This window comes from Neophocaena asiaeorientalis, unplaced genomic scaffold (assembly GCF_003031525.2).
Source record: "Neophocaena asiaeorientalis asiaeorientalis breed wild unplaced genomic scaffold, Neophocaena_asiaeorientalis_V1.1 scaffold778, whole genome shotgun sequence".
NCBI classification, from domain to species: domain Eukaryota; kingdom Metazoa; phylum Chordata; class Mammalia; order Artiodactyla; family Phocoenidae; genus Neophocaena; species Neophocaena asiaeorientalis.
Window position 1 is genome coordinate 276,949 of NW_020176499.1, and position 21,413 is coordinate 298,361.

Sequence of the window (21,413 nt, forward strand, 5' to 3'; positions counted from 1 at the left end):
TCCAGAGAAGTGGGGAAGCAGGGCACTCCAGGGAGAGAAGCAGTATGTACAAAAGTGTGAAGAAACAAAACAATTTGGATGCTATGGGAAATCCAGTTTCATGGATCTTGGATGCAGTGTGTGATGGGGAGTGAAGAACAAAAGATGATGTGAAAAGGTAGGAAGGAACCACACAACAGACAGCTCTGCACATGCTATGTCAAGGTGCTGGGAGTTCATCCAGAATCCACTGAGAGATGTGCATACCCACTATAGAGAAAAGGAAGGTCTTAAAATTGAAGGGAAGGTGAAAAAATAGAGGGGAGGGATAGCAGAAAACTGGACATGCTAAAAAATGTTCCTGTCCTCATTAATCTTAAAAACAAAACAAAACCCATGATCATGGTGTCCTTTCTAGCAATGATGGTGGTGTGGCTATCCAGTCAGAATATCTATGAGGTCAAGTTCTCACACAAGTCTACCCATGTCTATAACCTGTTATGTAGCTCCCCGCCCACAATGGGAAGGACTTCCTACCAACTTCCTGCTAATAAATCCTCTTTCTGCCACAGTGTAACCTACAAGAACCTTCTCTACCTCCATCCTGTTGCCTGTTACATATAGGAACATACATACTATCTATGTATATACAATATACACATAAGCCAGAGAATAACCGTCAAGTAATGTATAATATTAATTTACATTGTTGTGTTTTGTTTCTCTTTCTTGTGAGTTCATGTAATGACCACCAGTCTACTTCTATTATCTATTTTCCTCTGAAAAACTTGTATTACATTCCAAAACCTCAACTATGTACTAGATAATTATGCTGGATTCTCAGTATCTTTAGTTGTGGAAATTAAAGAGTTTTGGCTATATGAGGAAATAGAATCACTTATCATAATTTACTAGTTGGCCTCCATAATTCCTCTCTGTCCTTCAGCTGATGTTAAAAACACCAGCAGATTAATATTTTGTCATGCTGTTCCCTATCCAGAGGCTGCTTGTTGCCTAGAGAAGGAAAGTCAGACCTTATTTTCTGGTGCACAAAGTCCCTGCACAGCCCACCTCTGCCCTCTCAACAACCTTCATCCCCTCTTGCATATGGCCCACTCCAGGGCTGGTCTCTTTCCTACTCCTGAGCACACCCATGTGGGTTCATGCTTCCATGAGTTCACCTGGCTGTCTCACCCTCCCATGTCTACCTACATCTTTCTGTCTTGAGAATCTAGCCCCACTCACACTTCCGTACCACTCAGGTATACACTGCCACCTCCTCCTTGTCATGTTCTAGAACCCATGATCTGTACTCCTGATGGTAGTATCTTTTGTTTATCCTTAGACTATGTTTTACTTCTCTGATATGCCTAAGAGTAGGATCTGAGTTGCACAGAGCATTTCAGTGCAGTACCCATGACTTGAGTTGCATATGAAAACATCCCCTATTCTGAAAATTTTGGCCACTGAACAAACTCCAAAGTTACACCCTGAAGGTCTGACTCAGATACCTCTGGGTATCTTCACTGCTGAGCTGTCCATTTTCCTTTAAGTTTCCAGTTGATTTGGTCATACCACTCCTGAGACCAGTAGAAACAATTTAGAAAAATCTTGTTTGTAAAAAGGCCTTTCTTGGTAGCTCAATCTGAATGTGTGGAGAATTTTTGATCATTCTGCTTTCAAAACGTCTGTCTGGCTGCACTGTCTTGCCAAGAGTGAACACTGTGATGGGAATTCACTGCTAAAATTCTCTTGTTCAGAGACTGAGGGTTTGCCAGGCAGAGAGTGCTCCTTCAGTGTCCTGGAAAAAGGAACCACCCATTGCATTACATTCCTCATACAGCCTTGATTATGCTGCCATTTCATACCTGTCTGTCTTTGCAAATACTTTGAATGACCCTCTACAACCTTCTACTTCTCATCTGCCTGCGTTCCAAGTCCCTGCTTGGCCATTGCTTCCTCTGTGGGGTGCCCTGGCCCCCCAACTCCCTCCTCTGGCTTCTGTTCCTTATACAAACTTTCCTTTCCATACTGTACATTCTTGACTTCCTTTGTCATAGATTAATTGACAATAAATGCATGGGTTTATTTCTGGGCTCTCTATTCTGTCCCATTGATCTATGGGTCTGTTTTTGTGCCAGTACCACACTGTTTCAATTACTGTAGGTTTGTACTATAGCTTCAAACCAGGGAGTGTGATAACTCCAGCTTTGTTCTTCTTTCTCAAGATTGTTTTGGCTATTTGGAGTCTTCTGCGTTTCCATACAAATTTTAGAATTATTTGTTCTAGTTCTGTGCAAAAGGGTATTTTGATAGGGATTGAACTGAATCTGTAGACTGCCTTAGGGAGAATGGTCATTTTAACAGTATTAATTCTTCCAGTCCATGTACAAGGTATATCTTTCCATTTGTTTGTGTTGCCTTCAATCAGTTTTTTTTTCATGAATGTCTCTTGGTTTTCTGAGTACAGGTCTTTTATCTCTTGTTTAGATTTATTCCTAGGTCTTTATTCTTTTTGATGCAATTGGAAATGGGATTGTTTTCTTAATTTCTCTTTCTGATAGTTTGTTGTTAGTGTATAGAAACTCAACAGATTTGAGTTTTGTATCCTGAAACTTTACTAAATTCATGTACTAGTTCTAATAGTTTTTTGGTGGCAGTCTCTAGGATTTTCTGTATATAGTATCATGTTGCCTGTAGTGGCAATTTTACTTCTTCCTTTCCAACTTGGATTCCTTTCACTTCTTTTCCTTGTCTGATTGCTGTGGCTAGAACTTCCAACACAATGTTGAATAAAAATGGTGAGTTTGGGCATCCCTGTTTTATTCCTGATCTTAGAGGAAATGCTTTCAGCTTTTCACCGTTCAGTATGAAACTGGCTGTAGGTTTGTCTTATATGTTGAAGTATGTTCCCTCTATACCCACTTTGTTGAGAGTTTTTATCACAAATGGATGTTAAATTTTGTCAAAAAAGCTTTTTCTGCATCTATAATAAAAGATCATTTGACATTTAGTCTTCAATTTGTTAAGGTGGTATATCACATTGATTTTTATTGTGGATATTAAACCATCCTTGCATCCCTGGGATAAATCCCACTTGATCTTTTTGAATTTGGTTTGCCAATATTTTGTTGAGGTTTTTTGCATATACATTCTTCAGTGATATTTGCCTATATTTTTTTCTTTTTTTGTGTGTGTGGTGTTTTGTTTTGTATGAGGGTTACAAACTTTGATCATACAGCACAACAGTGATTTCTCTACAGGTCTGCCTCTCCTAGACCATGCATTCAGCATTGAGTCCTGGCTTATCTGAGCATTTGGGATTTGCAAAGTACTAGGGAAAAGGCTCTAAGGGGGCAGGGGGATACAAATAAAGAAGCTATAACATCAGTCCTCCAAATAAACTGAACATTTCACATGACATTTTGAAAGCCTATAGAAATTACATGTTTTTTAGTTATCCTAATGTCCCAATAATTTTATTTTTTTATAGACTTAAATCAATTGGTCACCTTAGAATTGGAAGGAAACAGTCTCAGTGAAACTAATGTCAATTCTTTAGCTTTCAAACCTTTGAAGAGCCTATCCTACCTGCGTCTGGGAAGAAATAAATTTAGAATTATACCACAGGGTCTTCCTGCTTCTATTGAGGTACCAATATCTTACTTATAATATTTTATATTTTAAATACAGTACACTATGACAAAACAAACAATATATTTTAAAAGGTTATTGTGATGCATATTAAACTCAATAGTTTTGGTGCTATATACAGAATTTACTATAATTTGAGCACTGTTTTCAAACAATACAAAATTATGAGTCAAAATTATAACTACTAGTAGAAACTCTTGATAAAGTGAAAATTGGTTCTGCCAACGGCTCTTGGGGAGAACAGGGAAGATGAACTGAGTATTCAAACAGAAACTACAACTTGCAAAAAGTACCTTGACTTGCAAAACTGTCTCAAACTGGAACTGTGACATTCATCCCAGTCTGTTCCACCCAGAGTCCCACATGGACTAGCAGTGACCCTGTGAAGATGGACAAGATTTGCAGAGAAGGCTGCTGACTGTGCCAGCAGCACCCACCCCCACCCGCTTCCCACAGCTTACTAGTTCTAACTAGCTCCTACCAAGGGCCCAAGCACTGTCGTGTCTCCATCCCCTCTGGAGACACTCCCTGCTGCCCAAGTGTGTGGTCTCTCTTGCTACAACAAGGAACACACTTAACTAAGGGGAGACTCTGGGGGTCTTCCCTGCTGAGTGTACGCCCCAGCTTCCTGCATTAAGAGGCCTGGCAGATCCAGCTGACTCCTAGGCCACCTCCTCTGAGCTCCGTTTCTGCCGCATACACAATCAGACAGCAGGACGAAGCTTCCCTCTGCTGTGGATGCAGTGAGCCAAGAGAGGGCCATTAATCTCAATACGATACTGCTGCTACCACAGCCACCATGCTTCCTCTTCCTACTTCCAGATTAAGATAGACCTTTAGAATTTACCAAAATTGTAAAGATTGAGGTTCTATAAACTGGCTTTACCTCAGAATCACTTGGATTCTAAAGAAATACAGATTCCTGGACCTATCCCAGACATGCTAAATCAGGTTCTTTGGAGAATGGGGTCAACAATTTATATTTAAAAAATTAAAATTTGAAATAGATAATGCATGCACACAGTAAAACACACACCCAACACTTGAATAGTACAAAAGAGCAATGTGTCTCTATTCCACGTCTGACCCTCTCATCCCTGGTTTCTCTTTCCAAAGACCCTCTCGCTAGCTTCTTGGGAGGTGTTGTCCATGCAAGTACATGTACTGTGAATCCTTCCAATGCACTGCTTCACAGCTGCAGTTTCAACGAATAAATGAGTGTGCTCTGATTTAGGTTGGAATTTATACTTTAAAAAGCTCATGAGTGATTCTAACATACAATCAAATTTAGGAACCACTGATCTAGTTCACCCCTAAATATGTATGAAGGTAAAAGCAAAAAGCTAAAAATCACTTTACTCACTTCCAACAATACCAAAATTAAATGACAAAGAGGGGGAAATTACTACAACAGGAATAGAAAGTTGCTCTGAATATATATACCAATTGTACTTCTGAATTCCAACAAGATCCCTGAGTGAAAAATTCCTTGTAATGCCAAATGAATTTAACTTGAAGGCAGCTAGCTGTTGAAAACTTACTAATGGTTCTAGCAAACTTCACCCTGATGTTAAATGAAGGCTCTTAATTAACTGTTAATTAAAGTAATTATAATACAAACAAATCTAAAAAATGTGAGCCTAAAAAAATTACAGACAGCATGGACTGGTAGGAAGCAGGGTGACCTAAGCTGGGGCCAGCCAGCATGAGTTTCCCTCATGTATTAGCTGTGTAACCTTGCAAACATCTTGCCATCTCTCCAGGCCTGAGTTTCTCTACTGCTAAATGGTGATAATTTCTACTTATTTCCTACTTTCTAGGATCTTGAAGCCCAAATGAAATAATTTATGTGAATAAGTTTTGTAAATTAGAAAGCTTTATACAATTATTATGGTATGCTATATCATATATCATTTTATGGTTAAAAAATAATTAAATAAAATTCATTTATTCCATAACCATGACAGATAGTACATTTTATTTTACTAGTTAGAAAATCTGACAACTTAAAAATATGAACTCATTTTGAAGTGCTGCAAGACTCTTTAGCTAACACTAGTGACAACAGTCTATAACCTGATTTTAATTCTGTGAGATTGAATATATTTATCAACTAATATGAAAAAAATAAGTCTCTTCTCTTAATTATAGGAATTATACCTAGAAAATAACCAAATTGAAGAAATAACTGAAATTTCTTTTAATCATACCAGAAAGATCAATGTCATTGTACTACGTTATAATAAAATTGAAGAAAATAGAATTGCTCCTTTAGCCTGGATAAATCAAGAGTAAGTACATGCTACAATCTGACTTTCTTAGATGATTTCTTTCCTTTGCCATTATTAAACAGGGTATGAACATGGGCAAGTGAGGGAGGTGACAGCATTCTTTCTTAGTGAACCTCCCCCTACATAAAACTTGGCTATATGCATAGACTTCAAACCACTCATGATATGACTGATGTTAGGACGGCCATGGTCACTGCTGCTGGGGACACCCTACAGTGTGCAAGTGCTAAGCCCAAGCAGTGTGACCTTAGGTCTGATCACTGTTCTGCTCTCTGCTGACCTCACAGGCAGTCATGAAGTTTAAGTGAGATAATCCCCTACCCATAGTGAGGAAAGAAGCTGCCCTCCTCCCGCCTTCTCCCTCACCATTAGGTGGAAGCACCAGCATTCACTGTTCTATACCACACTGTCTTCATTCCTTCAAACTATTTCTCTATTTCAAGTGCTACAAAACAGACTAAAGAATGCCTGACCCAACAGCAGAAGCAAAAAGCAGAGCCCATCTTCCTGGAGAGGAATCAGTGGCCCCAGGCTGTAGCCTCAGTGAAGGGCAAAGTGTGGAGGCCTTGCTCATCAGCAATGAGAGGATTAGCTACACAGGGAAGCAGGGTCAGGCCCTGGCAGCAGCTGCATCAGAGCAAATCTAGAGTCATGTGGTGACGGAATGAGGGATCTGAGTGGCACCATGGGGACAGGCATCTTTCAGAAGCAGGACAGAGATGAAAAGAGGCCTTGAGGGCCAATTAGGTTCAGCAGGATGTGGCCGTGGCAGGGCAACTGAGTCTTCATCAGGTGAAAAGTCTTCATGGGGTGGGCAGAAGCCGCAGGTAAGGCTCTGAAAAAAGCCAGATAGTTTACCACATTTCCCAGATCTTCTGGCTTATTAACAACCTTTTCTAGATGCCTCATTCTCACCCCAAGTCTCAGGTCCCAGGTCATCAGATCAAATGTGGAACAAGAATGCAAAAACTCCTCAACACTGCTACTTTCTTGCTGGAACCAGAGATGATTTTAGGGTTTGATGTCAGCTAGGACTCTGGACTTCATTTCTGGTACAAGTTTGACCTTAGAGATATTTGGGGGACCTCTTTGGGTCTCAGCATTACCCCTGGGATATGAGTTTTTCTCTCTGAACTCTGGTGCTCCTCTATTAGAGAAGAACTCAAGCAGCTGTGTGGTACCTGGGTAAGAGCACTAGCCTTGCAGCCAGACCACCATACAGCCACACTTGCACTGGGAATCATTACAGCACACTGAGTACTGGCAGGAAAATGGACAAGCATCTTGACTGGCTTGTCAAAACTTAGAGCTTACAGTCACTGCCCTAAAGTCCCCACTCTGTTTACTCTTTTCTAGAAATCTAGAATCAATTGACCTCTCCTACAACAAGCTCTACCATGTCCCCTCCTATCTACCCAAGTCGCTGCTGCACCTTGTGCTCATCGGCAACCAGATAGAGCGCATCCCTGGCTTTGTGTTTGGTCACATGGAACCAGGCCTGGAATACCTGTACCTGTCATTTAATAAACTTGTGGATGATGGCATAGACCAAGTTTCCTTCTATGGGGCTTATCATTCTCTGCGAGAGCTGTTTCTGGATCATAATGAATTAAAATCTATACCACCTGGGGTACAAGAAATGAAAGCACTACATTTTCTGAGATTGAACAACAACAAGATACGGTAAATTCTGGCCTTTTCAAGTATCCATTTAAATTGTCATGGGTGACAAAATATAGGATTAAACAACAATGACATGATGTCTGGAATTTAAAGAAAAAAAGTGACAAGAGGTTGCATTAAACAAGATTGGCAAATGTTAATGATTGTTGAAGCTGGATGATAATAGGTATGTAAGGAATCACTATAGTGTTTTTTCTACTTTTCTATGTATGCAAACTTCCATAGTAAAAAAATGTAAAAATAGAGTATGATTATATAATACCTAGAACCTTAGAGGCATGTTCAAATGAGGCTTCAATGCAGTAGACTATGGTGCTAATCCCACCTCCATATGTAATTTCAAACACTGTAATCTGCAGAACACACAACCTAAGTATATGCTAAAATTAAAATTGCTTCTATCAAGATTTTTCTGAAGACAAAATTCTGAATAAATTTATTGAGACTCAGCTCCCTCACTTCTGAGGATACATTTTTCTGTGTTCTGTCTGCTGACAGAGTCATCACCCCTGCCTAGAAAGTATGAATGTCTCAAGAATTAATCTGGAACGCTTTGTTAGTGCAGCCAACGAGGGAGGCAGATTCCAGAGCTCTGTGGTCCTGTCCTTGGAGATTATACCCCTTACTCTTTTACCTGTCTCTACATTTCCAAACACAAACTCCTGAAAAATAAAACAAAGAAAGAGTCAAAGGTATATAGGGGAAGAGGTGGGGATGGGAAAGGCTTTAAAGATTCAGAGTCAAAATTTTTGGGCCAAAATAATTCCTAGGTCATGCTTATATGCTTCCTATTGCATTGCATCAGGAGGCATACAATAACTGTTCCATTCTGGTGGGATTTAGGCGGTCACGGCCTGATATCTCCATTATAACCTTTCTCCTCCACCACTGAACCAATGGTTTTTTCACTCACATATGCTTATTGCTTGCATCTGTTATTTCCTTAGGGGTAATAAAATGGTGAATTTCTATTTTTGTCATTCTTTCCACATTTTATAGCTGGACTTCCTCTGTAAATAATATTCTCTTTTCAATTAGGGCAACTTTGTTACTCTGAAAGGTAGGCTCAGTTCTTTCCTTTAAACTGCCTAGCAGAGTAAGAAGTTGGTTACAGATTTGTAACTGTGTGAGGTGATGGATGTTACCTAAACTTACGGTGGTGATCATTTCAACCACATACACATACATCAAATCATTACGTTGTACACTTTAAACTAATACAATGTTATGCCAATCTTTATAAAACTGGAAAAAATTATATATATGCATTAAACATGAAGGAAAAGGACTATAAAATATATTAAAATTTTAACAGTGGCTGTCTCAGAATAAAAAAGAAGTTGGTGCCTAAATATTTTTGCTTTATTAATTTGTTTTTGGCTTCCTCTCTTTCTCTGGAGAATCAATATGAACTTATGGCTTTATATATTAAGAATGTTTCAATCAACTGCAATCATTGTTCTTAAACTGTCCCATCTTTGGCCAATGGTAGCCCTTTGAGTTGGTTCCTGTGTCCTTGGATAGGCCTCTGTAGATCTTGAATGGCTCACTTTTATATTCCCCACTACAGCCCGATGCCAGCCTTCTTCCAAAGAGCCCTAGCTCCTCTCACTGGGGAATCGTGTTCAGAGGCCCCAATCTGGGCACCAGGCATCTTCCTTTCAAATGTGTTGTTACTGTTTCAAGGCCTTTCAGTGGACTGCCAGAAATATGTATTTTGTGAAGAAAAAAAATGAGTTCATACTGATATTCCCAAGTCAAATTTAATGTTATAGAGAAGTCCTTGTGTTTTAAACTTGCTTATCTTACACTGAAAATCTAGGTTCCCAACAATAACTTATATTTACTATAAACAATAGTTTCAAAATGATAATACCATTATTACAACTAACAACAAAAGTATTTAATTAAGTTTTTATGTTTTTAGTAGTTCTACTTGTCCTAAGAATATATTCCATGAAGGATGTATAGCTTAAATACAGAAGTTTTCTCTGTAACAATAGGTCAACAACTTAATATTCAAATAGGTCTTTAATTTGCTTTGGTTTTTAGGAATTGCTACTTTCTATATAATATTTTTCTATGCCTGTCCCTTATACCATACTCCACCCTTTCCCATAGGTTACGTTTTTTAAATTTTATTTTTGGCTGCACTGGGTCTTCATTGCTGTGCACGGGCTTTCTCTAGTTGTGGTGAGCGGGGGCTACTCTTTGTTGCAGTGCACAGGCTTCTCATTGCAGTGGCTTTTCTTGTTGCGGAGCATGGGCTCTAGGCACGTGGGCTTCAGTAGTTGTGGCATGCAGGCTCTAAAGCACAGGCTCAGCAGTTGTGGCGCACGGGCTTAGTTGCTCCGCGGCATGTGGGATCTTCCCGGACCAGGGCTCGAACCCATGTCCCCTGCATTAGCAGGCGGATTCTTAACCACTGCGCCACCAGGGAAGCCCCTAAACTTTTAAATTAATTTCCCATTGATGATCCCAGTGTTATTTTTTTAAAATATAAGCATACATACATGCATTCATATTCCCCACTGCCTCTCACAATTATACAAATTATTACACCAAACGATTATTATTTTTTTCTCTCTGGAAAGAGTGTATTTTTTCTGTTCTTCACTTTTAAAAATTATCAGTATATCCTGGATATCACTCCATATCAGTATGTAGAGAATTTCCTCATTCCTTTTTACAGTTGAATAGTATTCCACTATATGGACATTTTATTCAACCAGTTCCTTATTGATAGACATTTGATTGTTTCCATTTTTTTATACTATAAATAATCCCACAATGTACAACTCTGTTCAAATGTAATTTTGTATTTTTCCAATCTAACTTTGGGATAGATCCCTAGAAGTGGGATTGCTGAGTGAAAGGTATAAAATACACATGTAATTTTGCTAGATACTGCCAAATTCCTATCCATGGGGCTGTACTGTTTTGAATTTCCTTCAGTGATGTTTGATCCTATAGAGCCTCATCATCAGAACATGTTAATGAACTTTTGGATTTTTCTGGGAGGGCGTTGGGCAAATCTGGTAACTGAGAGTGGTATGCCTCTCACTTCAATTTACATCTTTCTTATCATGAATGAAATTAAGCATCATGTTTACATGCCATTTCATTTTCTCTTCTGTAAACTGGTTACTCAGGTATCTTTTTTTTTTTTTTTCTCATTTCCCTCTCCTCCTAGGTTTTTAGGTCTTTGTATATTAGCCCTTTATCAGTAATATAAGTTGCAAATACTTTCTCCTAGTTTGTGATTTGTCTTTTAACTTTGCATTAAAAAAAAAAACAAACCTGTAGTCAATTTATTAATCTTTTCTTTTAGTGCATCTGGTTTTTGAGTCACACATAGAAGATTTTTCCCCCACTCCCAGGGTATGACCATGTTTTATTCTACTATTCTATGGCTTCATTTTTTCACATGTAGATCTTTGACATATTTGAAATTTTTTCGGGTGTATAAGAAAAGGATCCAATTTTATTTTAAAAACAAAAGAGTTTTTAAAACAAATGTAAAATTTAACTCCTAAATTATGAAGGCAGAATATTACTTGGATCATTTATGACTTGCATGTCTATTTTTCCTTAGGAATATTCTTCCAGAACAAATTTGCAATTCTGAAGAAGATGGTGATTCAACCCTGGAACATCTTCATCTTGAAAACAACTATATTAAAACAAGAGAAATATCATCCTACGCATTTTCATGCATAAGATCATATTCAAGTGTCGTTCTTAAACCACAAAATATCAAGTAATTCCACGTTTTTCTTTGTCATTTGTAAATTATACTCACATATCTGTTTCAGTAGCATCTTTCATCAATAAGAGAGATATAATGTCATGTTATTCTTAGTATCATTATGCTAGCCAACCTGATTCGCCAATGCACATAAGAACAACCAAAGACATATCTACAAGGTTTAGTCTTCTAGCAGTTTTAGTGAAGGTTTCAGTTTTACACTCTAGAAAGAGGCCATCTCATTGCACAGTTTTCTCATGAGAATAGGATGTGTGTGCTACTGAACTAGACTGGAAGAATCTGGAACAAAATAAGCATGTCCTTTACAACAGATATTAGTATTGCTATTAGCTAAGAACTCCCTAAGTCCTTTTAAAAATTATGTATATTATGGTTCAAGACCAAGAAGTTGATAACAGGAAAAAATAATAGGTAGAATTTATGAACTAGTGTTCTGTTTATTATTCTACTGTTAAAGCAATAATTTATTAATTTTCTATAAGACCCTATGATACAATTACTGGTATAAATAAACTTAATTATTGTCTTAGCTTTAGTTCCTTCTATTAATTACACGTGTGGAATTGAAACACTACTATAAAGTTAATTTCCTGGTTTTGAGAATTGTACTATGGCTAAGTATGTGGTTATTAACATTAGGGGAAGCTGGGAGAAGTGTATATGTGAATTCTATATGATTTTTGTAATTTTTCTGTAAGTCTAAAATTTCTCTGTAAGTCTAAAAAGTTTAACAGTATTTTAAGATCACCCTCATTATTCTTTGCTCAAGATTAAAAGATTTTATGGGAAGCAGTGGAGTTTGCTTAAAATATATGTTAATTTTCCTTGACTAAACCTTGTAAATGTAAACCTAATGCATAAATTAAAAAAAAATTTTGCTCCTCTGGTCATTGTTAGTACCTCTTTTCTTTGCCCTAATTTGCTCAAATGTATCCTTTTACTCAGTTCAATTTAACATAAAGCTATTCGTATTCACTATATACTAGACCCTAACAAAACCATATAATATATTAAAATTTTCATTATATAATGATCTTTTATCTTTATTTCTAAAGTAATTTGTAAAAGACACATACAGAAACCACATTGACTTTTCTTGTTACTCTCAGTTTTGTACCTTGAAAAAACACCAGATTAGGAACTTAAGTTCTAGTCTTGGCCCCCTTGGGCAGGTTACTCTAATTTTTCAAACTTCAGTTATTCAATCTTTTAATAGTTCTCTCACTATCCTCAGAACCTTCCAGCCCCACTTCACAGAGTCATTATGAGAACCAGAGAATAAAAAGCATCTAGGAAGTGTGGTATGCACGGTGAGTATACTTATAATTGCCAACATTTCATATAAAATTGACAGCAACCAGCATATTCAACCAAAGTTGATTATTATCTGGACAGCTTTCAAAATGTGTAAGTTTGATTTATCCCATTTAAGCTAATGTTATTTCTAAGCCCCTTTTCTTAATATCTAGGTTTTTGAGATTACAAAATGAACAAGAATAATAATATGATACAAACTGTTAGAATCAAGGGTCAAAGGCTTAAGCCAAGTTGCTAAGAAGAGAAATAAAATCCTATGGAACAAAAGTTGAGATTTATAACTAGTTTAGGAATGTAGAAGCATTGCTAATTTAAACTGGCCAAGTTGAATGTAAGAGACAGATGAAAACAAGAAGATATGGTTATTCATTTAATCAACAAGAACCCTTGTGCAATGCTTCTTGCTGTGTGAATATAAATGCATTGACATAAGTGGTTTAAGGCAACCTAAACAGTAAACAAAATTAGTGTCAGAGGGGACTCAAACTGAATAAGGTGAGTCAAAAGAATTAGCATCCTGGACAACACAGACGAATACTGAAACACTCCAGCATTCATTTCTCATTCTGACTTTAATCAGATGTGTCCCAGGTGCTGTTCTACAGAGACAGGGATGAATAGATCAGATGAGGTCTCTGCTCTCTGGCAATGCATACTGCGTTAGGGGCAATAAGCAGGAAATCAAATAGACAATCAAATCAACAGGCCAAGTGTAATGAAGTCAGCAGAACAGGGTGGTGATGCAATGAAGCATGCTGAGTTCCTGAGGCCCCTCTGCCTGGGCCTGGGGGTACTCCCAGCTCGTGGGTTTCTAGAGTGTGCAAACAGCACAAGTTGCAGTAAGATACAGCAATCCCTGGAAGCCTTGGAGTAACACCAGGCCCAGGAACACACTGAGACCCTATTGTGCACTCAGGGACACCCTGTTGGGAGCAGAATCTCTAGAAAGGCTAAAAATCAGAATGACTGATGAAAGCTTTGTTTTTAAGTTGTAAGATGCTTTTATTTCTGATTTTATAATTTAAAATATAAAATATATCTAGCATTGAACTTGTTTGCTTTGAAACTTCATCATACTCTGGATAGAAGCTTTAATTCCATTTTTAAAAATGTGATAAATGTCCATATAGCAAACATTGTTCATGATATATAATGTTTAAAATAAAGAGGTGCTCTGTTTGGCTTCAGAAATATGCTGTAATTACTAATACATATGTACACTAAGGAAATCCTGGCCCAGCTATGGTCTGAAAATATTAATGGTGTGTCATCTTTGCACATAAGTACGAGGAGTACTAATTAACTTTTCAATTTTGAGATTTGGCTTATTGTAGATTAAAATATTTCAAAAAGCACTAAAGATAAGATGTGGTTAAAGAAACATATAGCCTAGAATCATAAGGAAATAATTACACCAGGAATCAGGACACCTGGGAGCCCATCTTGGTCTCCAATAATTATGTAGTCATTTTACTTTTCTGAGATCACTTGATTCAATTATAAAATAGCATGCTGTGTGAATATAAATGCATTGATGAACACATCAGTGGTTTTCAAGCATGGCTCATTAGGAGTTCATGGTGCCCTGGGGTGGAAGTGTCCCTAAAGAGGAAGTACACAGACTCTCTTCAGACAAAACAGCTTTGCTACCATCAGGAAGGGTTAGCTGCCACTGTTCCTGCCTGCCTCCCTAACCACCCTTATTTCTTGAAACCAGTAGACAAGGTACTATATAAATGACAAATCAAGTTTTAAGAATCATAAGGAATATTCAGCCAAAGTCCCTGGTCCTTATCCTCTGCTCAGCTCCTCCCACACTTTCAGAGAACTTCACTGGAGAGCTCTGGTCTGAAGAAACGCTTCTCAGGTATGCAGATTACAGCTGCCTGGACACAGCCAACCTCTGAGTATGCCAGGGCAAGGAAGTTTAGTAGATGTATCTGTTCCTTTGGAGCTCCTAGGGTGGGATCAGCCCTGAGCACTTCTGCCACAACCAAAGACTACTGACCTCCAACCTGAAACACCCTGAAAGGCAGTCAGCATGAGTACGTGTTCTGTAGGACAGGCACAACATGGCACAGTGCTGTAGCGTGCACAGACTGGGCTCACATCCTCGTCTCTGTCAGACTGTGTCACTCCCTATGGAGAAGGCAGGTCAGGATGACCCCAGCATCCTGAGGGTGAGTGTGTGGTGCTTGGGAATGACAGGGAGTAGGTGGCTGAGTCTGGACTTAACATGCATCTTCTGAATGAAGACCACAAAGTGGAAAGTCTGGACACCTGAGAGTGCGTATGGCACACCTCTAAATCTGAGGGTGCAGCGCACCTGGTTTGGCAGGTGCTGCCAACAGGAGCGAGAAGATACAACAATCTCTCCTTGGGCTTGTATTGTCAAATGACTCTATACACATCCCTTAGGAGTCAGGCTTGTGAGGTTAAAGTTAACTACTCTTAGGGATGACTGCTTTTATTAACATGGAAAACACCACCCACTACACTAGTTGAAATCTGCCCCTGTTCTGCATGGACACCACTAAGAGCAGTGAGGATGACACCCCATTCACACATAAGAATGTGATTATTCCAATAACTGTTCAAACTATGTAGTATAAACCTTTAAATTCATTGGGAAGTGTTAATAAATTATAATGCTTGTTTCAAGATAATTTTAGATTTGGTAAGTATGTGGAAATTTAAGCCACAGATGATGGGTATATAGCTAAAGGAAAAAATCCCCAATTTTTACTGGTACCACACATTATGTTAAGCATAATGCTGTGTACTATAGGCAAAAATGGCTTCCCTGAATTGACAAATTTAAATCAGGAGTAATAAAGGAAGCCTGTGGTATATATGATACAGGAAATAACTAGCACTGAGTTTGGAGAAGAAAAGATCAACGGGCTTGAGCTGGGCCTCGAAATAGGATTTGAATCAGTTGAGGGGGAAGGAATGACTGACTAAAAGAGGCATGAGCCAAGCATAGTTGAGGTTCACCAGTGGAGGAAAGATTATACAGGAAATAAGAGGCCTGGGACGGCTTGGAAGGCCAGCAAGAAGAGACCAGACTTACTGTGATGAGAAATGTAGTGCACCACCAAAAAACTCTGAAGGGAGGAGTATGTCATGAAAGCAATGGTTTCAGGAAGGAAAAAGAGCCACCACTGTAATAATCTAGAAACAGAATAAGTGGGACCCACACAGCACAGGTGACAGGAAGAAGAAGCAGGAACAGGAATAGGTATGACAGAGAGTTTGAAAGAAAGAAAAAAATATCTACATTCTCATCGTGGAGATTAAGTCTGAGGGCAAGTTTGCCATAATTAGTGACCACCTGTGGTCTTCTGAGGGGCTCAATCTCAGGAGGACATTATGAGCCATGAATAACTGAGAATATATTAAAAATAAAACGAACTGATTAAATGTAAAAAGAAAGAAAGAGAATAAAAGAAAAGAGAAGAACTATTAGTGGATAGTGATCTACCATGTAAGGGACACACACAAAGAGAAAAGGAGACAAAAAGGAGAACTGCTCTGAGTCTCATTGATATTGCTGAGAAGCTGTAAGAAAGGGACAGTTTGGGTGAGAATATGCTGAAGTTGGGCGGCGGGGGCGGGGGGGGGTGGTGGTCACCATGGTATTCAGGCAGGAGGGTGGGAATGCACTCAGCTGGAGTGGAATCCAAAGGAAAGGATACACATTGAGGGGCAGGTGAAGAGAAGGGCAGGGGAGTGGAACCCTAATGAGCACCAACTTCCAGTTTCAAGGGGAGCAAGTACATCATAAGTCTCCATCTGACTTGAGCCATATGATCTGATCTCAAGGAGCTTCCAAGGCACAAGACAAGCTGTGCCTAGAAGCTCAGCTCCCTGGGAAGTGACCCCTCCCTTCGGCACTCGGCATCTGTTCCACCAACCTCATGAAAGACAGATCTGGTATTATGAGTTAGGTCTGCACTGATTATTTCTTTGCATGTGGGGTGTTGTACGGTAAATGGGTAGGAGGTGTATCTTGTTTTCCCCAAAAGACTGTAAAACTTAGAAGAAGAGAGACAATTCATTTCTTGGATTTCTGTGTACAAAGTAGGTACTAAAATGACTGTTGATTCCTCAGTCTAAACAATCAGCTCATGAGTTGTCCAAAGTTGATCTTAATACTACTCCTAAACAAAACAAAAAGAAATCTGCAAAATTTAAGGATTTTTAAAGGAAAAGCAATAAATATTTATAAAGGGTCATAAAATTAATAAGGAATAATTTCTCATTAATATTTCCTGACATGGACATTAGAAGACACAGAGTATATTTTATAAAAAATTAAGTCATGCTTTGACAACTGGTAATACTTAGTAATCAACTGATTGTTCTCCATAACAGCAACTTTGACAATGTTTTCCAAAGCCATCATTTAAACATGAATTACTAGGTTCATAGATGCTGACATAAAAGAATGCAATACTCATGTTCTGCTGTTTAAGTGAAACCTCAAAGGGCTGGAAAAACCCTCTAGGATATCTATTCTATCTCTTTCCCTTATTTAGAAAACAGAAAGTTTCCTCATAGGAGAAGTACTTACAAATTGGTGATAAATGAATTATTCAACTGTCCATAGTTGAATTCAGACTCTCAGTCAAATTAAAATTCAAAAATATTAAAAGTACTTATGAAAATAGAAGTTTCTGGCCAGCTCTAACATATACCAGATGACTCCAGGGGCCCTTAAACCCTAGAAGTCTGTGAAACAGGAGGTCCATCTCTTGAAATGAAAAAACAAGAACGAGTATCTTGGGTCTGAACTGGAATCCTTATTAGCTGTGGGCTTGGTCAAGTTACTTAGACTCTGATTTCCAGTTTCCTTACCCATGAAATTGAGGAGAACATCTGCCTACCAAGGCTGCTGGGAAGGTTAAATAAGGTGATGTCCATGACAGTACTGAGCACAAGGTGGACGTCAGATGAGTGTCCATTCCTTCATGGATAGGCACTGGGAAACCAGCAGGTAGGAAGGTTCAGTGACTTGCTCAAGGCTGCCAAGTCTCATAATATGGTAGATATTAATTATTAAAGGACATTGATTCCTTAGATTGTGATATACAGTGGAAAAAGGAGTGGGCCTATTACAGCAGGGCAGGAGTCAGCAAATGCTCTCTGTAGACGGCTGCACTCAAGTGGGACTCTGCAGTCATGTCAGCGTCTCTCTTGAGCTTGGCAGTCTTTGTGCTGTGTCACTGCATGCTCATATCCATCACACAGAACAGAATGAAACTAGCTTAGAACAAGGGCTAAGCAAGGGCTCGAGCCTTACCTGAGCAAGGGCTCTCTAAACACAGAGTAAAACCAGGACTCACAGAATCTAAACTACTTATTGTCATAGATATGGCAATAGTTTAGAAGCAGATTAAAAAAAATCCTGATTATAGGAAACAAAAGTAATTCTAACTTATAAGTGTGATTCACTGTAATAATATAACACCAAAAAGGGAGAAAAACTGTATTTAAAATAGCCAAACTAGAAGAATATTTGATCAGTAAACCTGTCCTGCAGATGGATTCCTACCTCAGAGATAACCCACAAGTGGGTCTACAGGGATACAGTAAGAGTCTGCGTGTAAGCCTTGGCCAGGTGCGGCATGCTCTGGGCAGATGGTTCTCCTGGGGAGTTTAAGTATTTACTATCCTTGTAAACATCAGCTCTGATTAAACCTACTCCAACAGACCCAGAGGCATTTGTGAAAGATTTTCAGAGAAACTAAAATCTACTGTAAACAGTATAGATATATATGTGTATATAGATATATAGATAGATATCTATATATCTATATCTATCTATCTATCTATATATAGATATAGATACATTTCATCCTATATGTCTTAAACAACGCTTTGGCATATTAACGTATTACTCACATGTCATTGCTTCAACATGCTGTACAGGAACAGTTGAAACTATAAGTCATGTTGGAATTTGGTCTGTCACACGCTGTTATGTGCAAAGAGGTGAATGTTTCTAACTAGATTAATAGAGCTTAGTGATTACACAACTAAAAAATAAAGGCATGACTGTTTCTCCTTTGACATTATATTTCCCTTTCTACATGAAAATGGATTAAAAAATTTACAGTCTAGCATATTTTTCCCTTTGCACAAAATATGAAGAATGTGAATCCACACAAGGGAAAGCAGACTGCATTAAAAATAACATATGATTGCACTAAACACATATTAGTTTGGAAAAGAAAAGGAATACATCATGTTATTAGAATGTCATGGTGTGTTTCTAAGTAACAGAATCCCTGTGGTCAAATAAACTTACATTGAACTATCAGCTGATATAAGCAAATCTTTTTATAAATTGGAATCTGCTGAAGGTTCATTTGCTTTACATAAGTTGAGAATTACATTCACAATTACCAAATTTATACATGAACTGTCTGAAATGCTAACTAGTATGTAATACTCAAAATAAAGAATGCATTATAAATTGTAAATCTACTCTAGGTCAGTAGTTCTTAACTATTTGAAGGATGGACCCCTCCCTTTGAGGATATGATAGAAGCTATGATGGACCTTCTATGCAGAAAAATACACATATACAAACATTCTGCATGTATCAAAAGGCTCATAAAACCCATCCTAAATCCTCTAGGGACTCTTGTACAATAGCTAAGAATCTGTAGGTAGAGTAACATCTTAATTAACTTCAAATAAATTTTACATGTAAATATTTCGCTAGAGTTAAAGATAAATCAAAGAGTTAAAATTAATTTAAGGCAAATTGCCTTATTCCCCACAACTATTTAGCATTTATTTAGCAATATTTTTATGGCCATAGAAAAGTTGAAAGAATACAGTGAACATCTACATATTCTTCACCTACATTCACCAATTAATATTTTGTCACCTTCATTTTATCTTTTTCACTCTTTCCATATCCCTGTCTATACATACATATGTATTTGTGGGGTACAGGGGCTGGACCATCTGAATGTAAGTTGCAGATATCATGTCACCCTAGTACTTCAGTATAAGTCTCCTAAGAACAAGGACATTTTCTTACATAACCATGAGACAATGATTACATTCTCTCACATTATCAAACCTCAGAAATTTAACATCGATTCAGTTTCAACATACAGTCCATATTCAGATTTTCCCAACTGTCCCAACAATGTCCTAAATTGCTGTGCGTGTGGTATGTGTATATGTGGCTCAAGATCTAATCAGAGTTCACTTGCCTTTAGTCTCCTATAATCTAGAGTAGAAATTCTCTGCCTATGTGTTTCACCCCTTCACTTTTTGAAGGGTCCAAGCCAGCTATCATGTAGAATGTCCCCTAATATGTATTTGTCTGATTGTTTCCTTACGATTAGATTTAGGTGAAACGTTTTTGCCAAGAATCCCACATAGGTGATGTCATGTACTTCCTTTTGTATCATATCAGGAGGCACAAAATGTCGGGCTGGCGTGTTATTGGTGATGCTGAGACATTGGTTAAGGTAGTGTCTTCATCTCCTTGTAATTAAGAAATATCCTGCAAGGTAAGACTTTAGGTCTGTGTGAATATCTTGCCATCCAATAACCTTTCACTTAGTGGTTTTAGCTTCCATCTTTGCCTAAATCAGTGACTATGTTGGAGGTTGCACAGTGGTGATTTTCTAACTCTGATTCCTTCTGTACTCATTAGTTGGCATTCCTCTACAGAAAAAGCTATGATCCTTTTGGCCCTCTTCCCTCTGTTATAAAAAGGATTTTGCATTTGATGTGCTATAATCCATTGCCATTCTTATTTGAGGTATTCAAACTATGCCTTCACCTAGCTTCTATGTTCTGTTCACAGTCTGCAGTAATCTCTGAGTGCTTTTGTGCCTGCTGGTATGATGAAATGTTGCAGGCACACTTTACAGATTCCCTGGCCCTGATCTATTACTTGACATTTTTCTCAGGGGCCTTGCTCCTTCTAATGAAAAATGGCCCTTAGAAACACAGATCTGGAAGTTAGATGCGCTCCCTGCTTTTAGGTCTTCTTAGTTAAAAGAGCCTGGAAATTTATTTAAAACAAAACCATTACTTGCACCCATTCCTGAAAGCAAACTGACCTTTGAGGCATTACTTAAAAATATTTGATACCTACATTTTTATTATAAATTCAACTCAATCCATTTTAAATGACAATTTATGGCATTAATTCATCTTCAGAGCAAAACATGCAACAGGATGATGACAGGAGCTCAGCCTGCAAGTTGCAGAAGCAAGTCCTTACCAGCACAGGGTATAGAAGAATGGGAGCTGAGAACCAGGAACCAGAAGCCCATTTGAAGAAGGTTGCTGCCATGAGCTCAGCCAGTTGCTGGAACTGCACAGGAATTCAGGGCCGGTTTTGTCAAACTGAGTTTTTAAGATATGGTAAATTTAGACTTTGATATAAAATTTCCTGGTTTTTAAAAATACCATATGCTCCAAACAAACCATATCTGTGGGCTGAATACTGCCCATGGGTCATGATCTACTGTATAAAGTCAATTCTCATTATAAACCACAGAGCCTAGTCCACCATGAAGGATGCTTGAACATTCAAAACAACCCATAAAATCATATCAAACCCATGAATTCACTTCTTTCAGAAGTTTTTGTGAATGCCTACTATATACAACCTCTGTTATGCATAAAAAGCATACATTATTTACATCCTAGGATTTGATGGTCTAGAACATTCTTGAACT

At 38.1% G+C, this 21,413-nt stretch overlaps 2 protein-coding genes across 4 annotated transcripts in view; one reads left to right on the forward strand and one right to left on the reverse strand.

The window, feature by feature from the left end:
• ECM2 (extracellular matrix protein 2) overlaps window positions 1-12,263 on the forward strand; it is a 36,950-nt gene extending 24,687 nt beyond the window's left edge. For 2 of the 3 annotated variants that reach the window (XM_024732967.1, XM_024732968.1), the window contains exons 7-10: window positions 3,473-3,630; window positions 5,785-5,924; window positions 7,281-7,607; window positions 11,203-12,263. In XM_024732967.1, the coding sequence (XP_024588735.1) occupies window positions 3,473-3,630; window positions 5,785-5,924; window positions 7,281-7,607; window positions 11,203-11,371 (794 nt within the window). In that variant the 3' untranslated portion in view covers window positions 11,372-12,263. Of the gene's footprint in view, window positions 1-3,472; window positions 3,631-5,784; window positions 5,925-7,280; window positions 7,774-11,202 lie in introns of all 3 variants that reach the window. The other variant, XR_003001526.1, reaches the window with a different exon arrangement.
• CENPP (centromere protein P) overlaps window positions 1-21,413 on the reverse strand; it is a 220,135-nt gene that overhangs the window by 72,772 nt on the left and 125,950 nt on the right. The gene's annotated exons all lie outside the window — the stretch shown is intronic.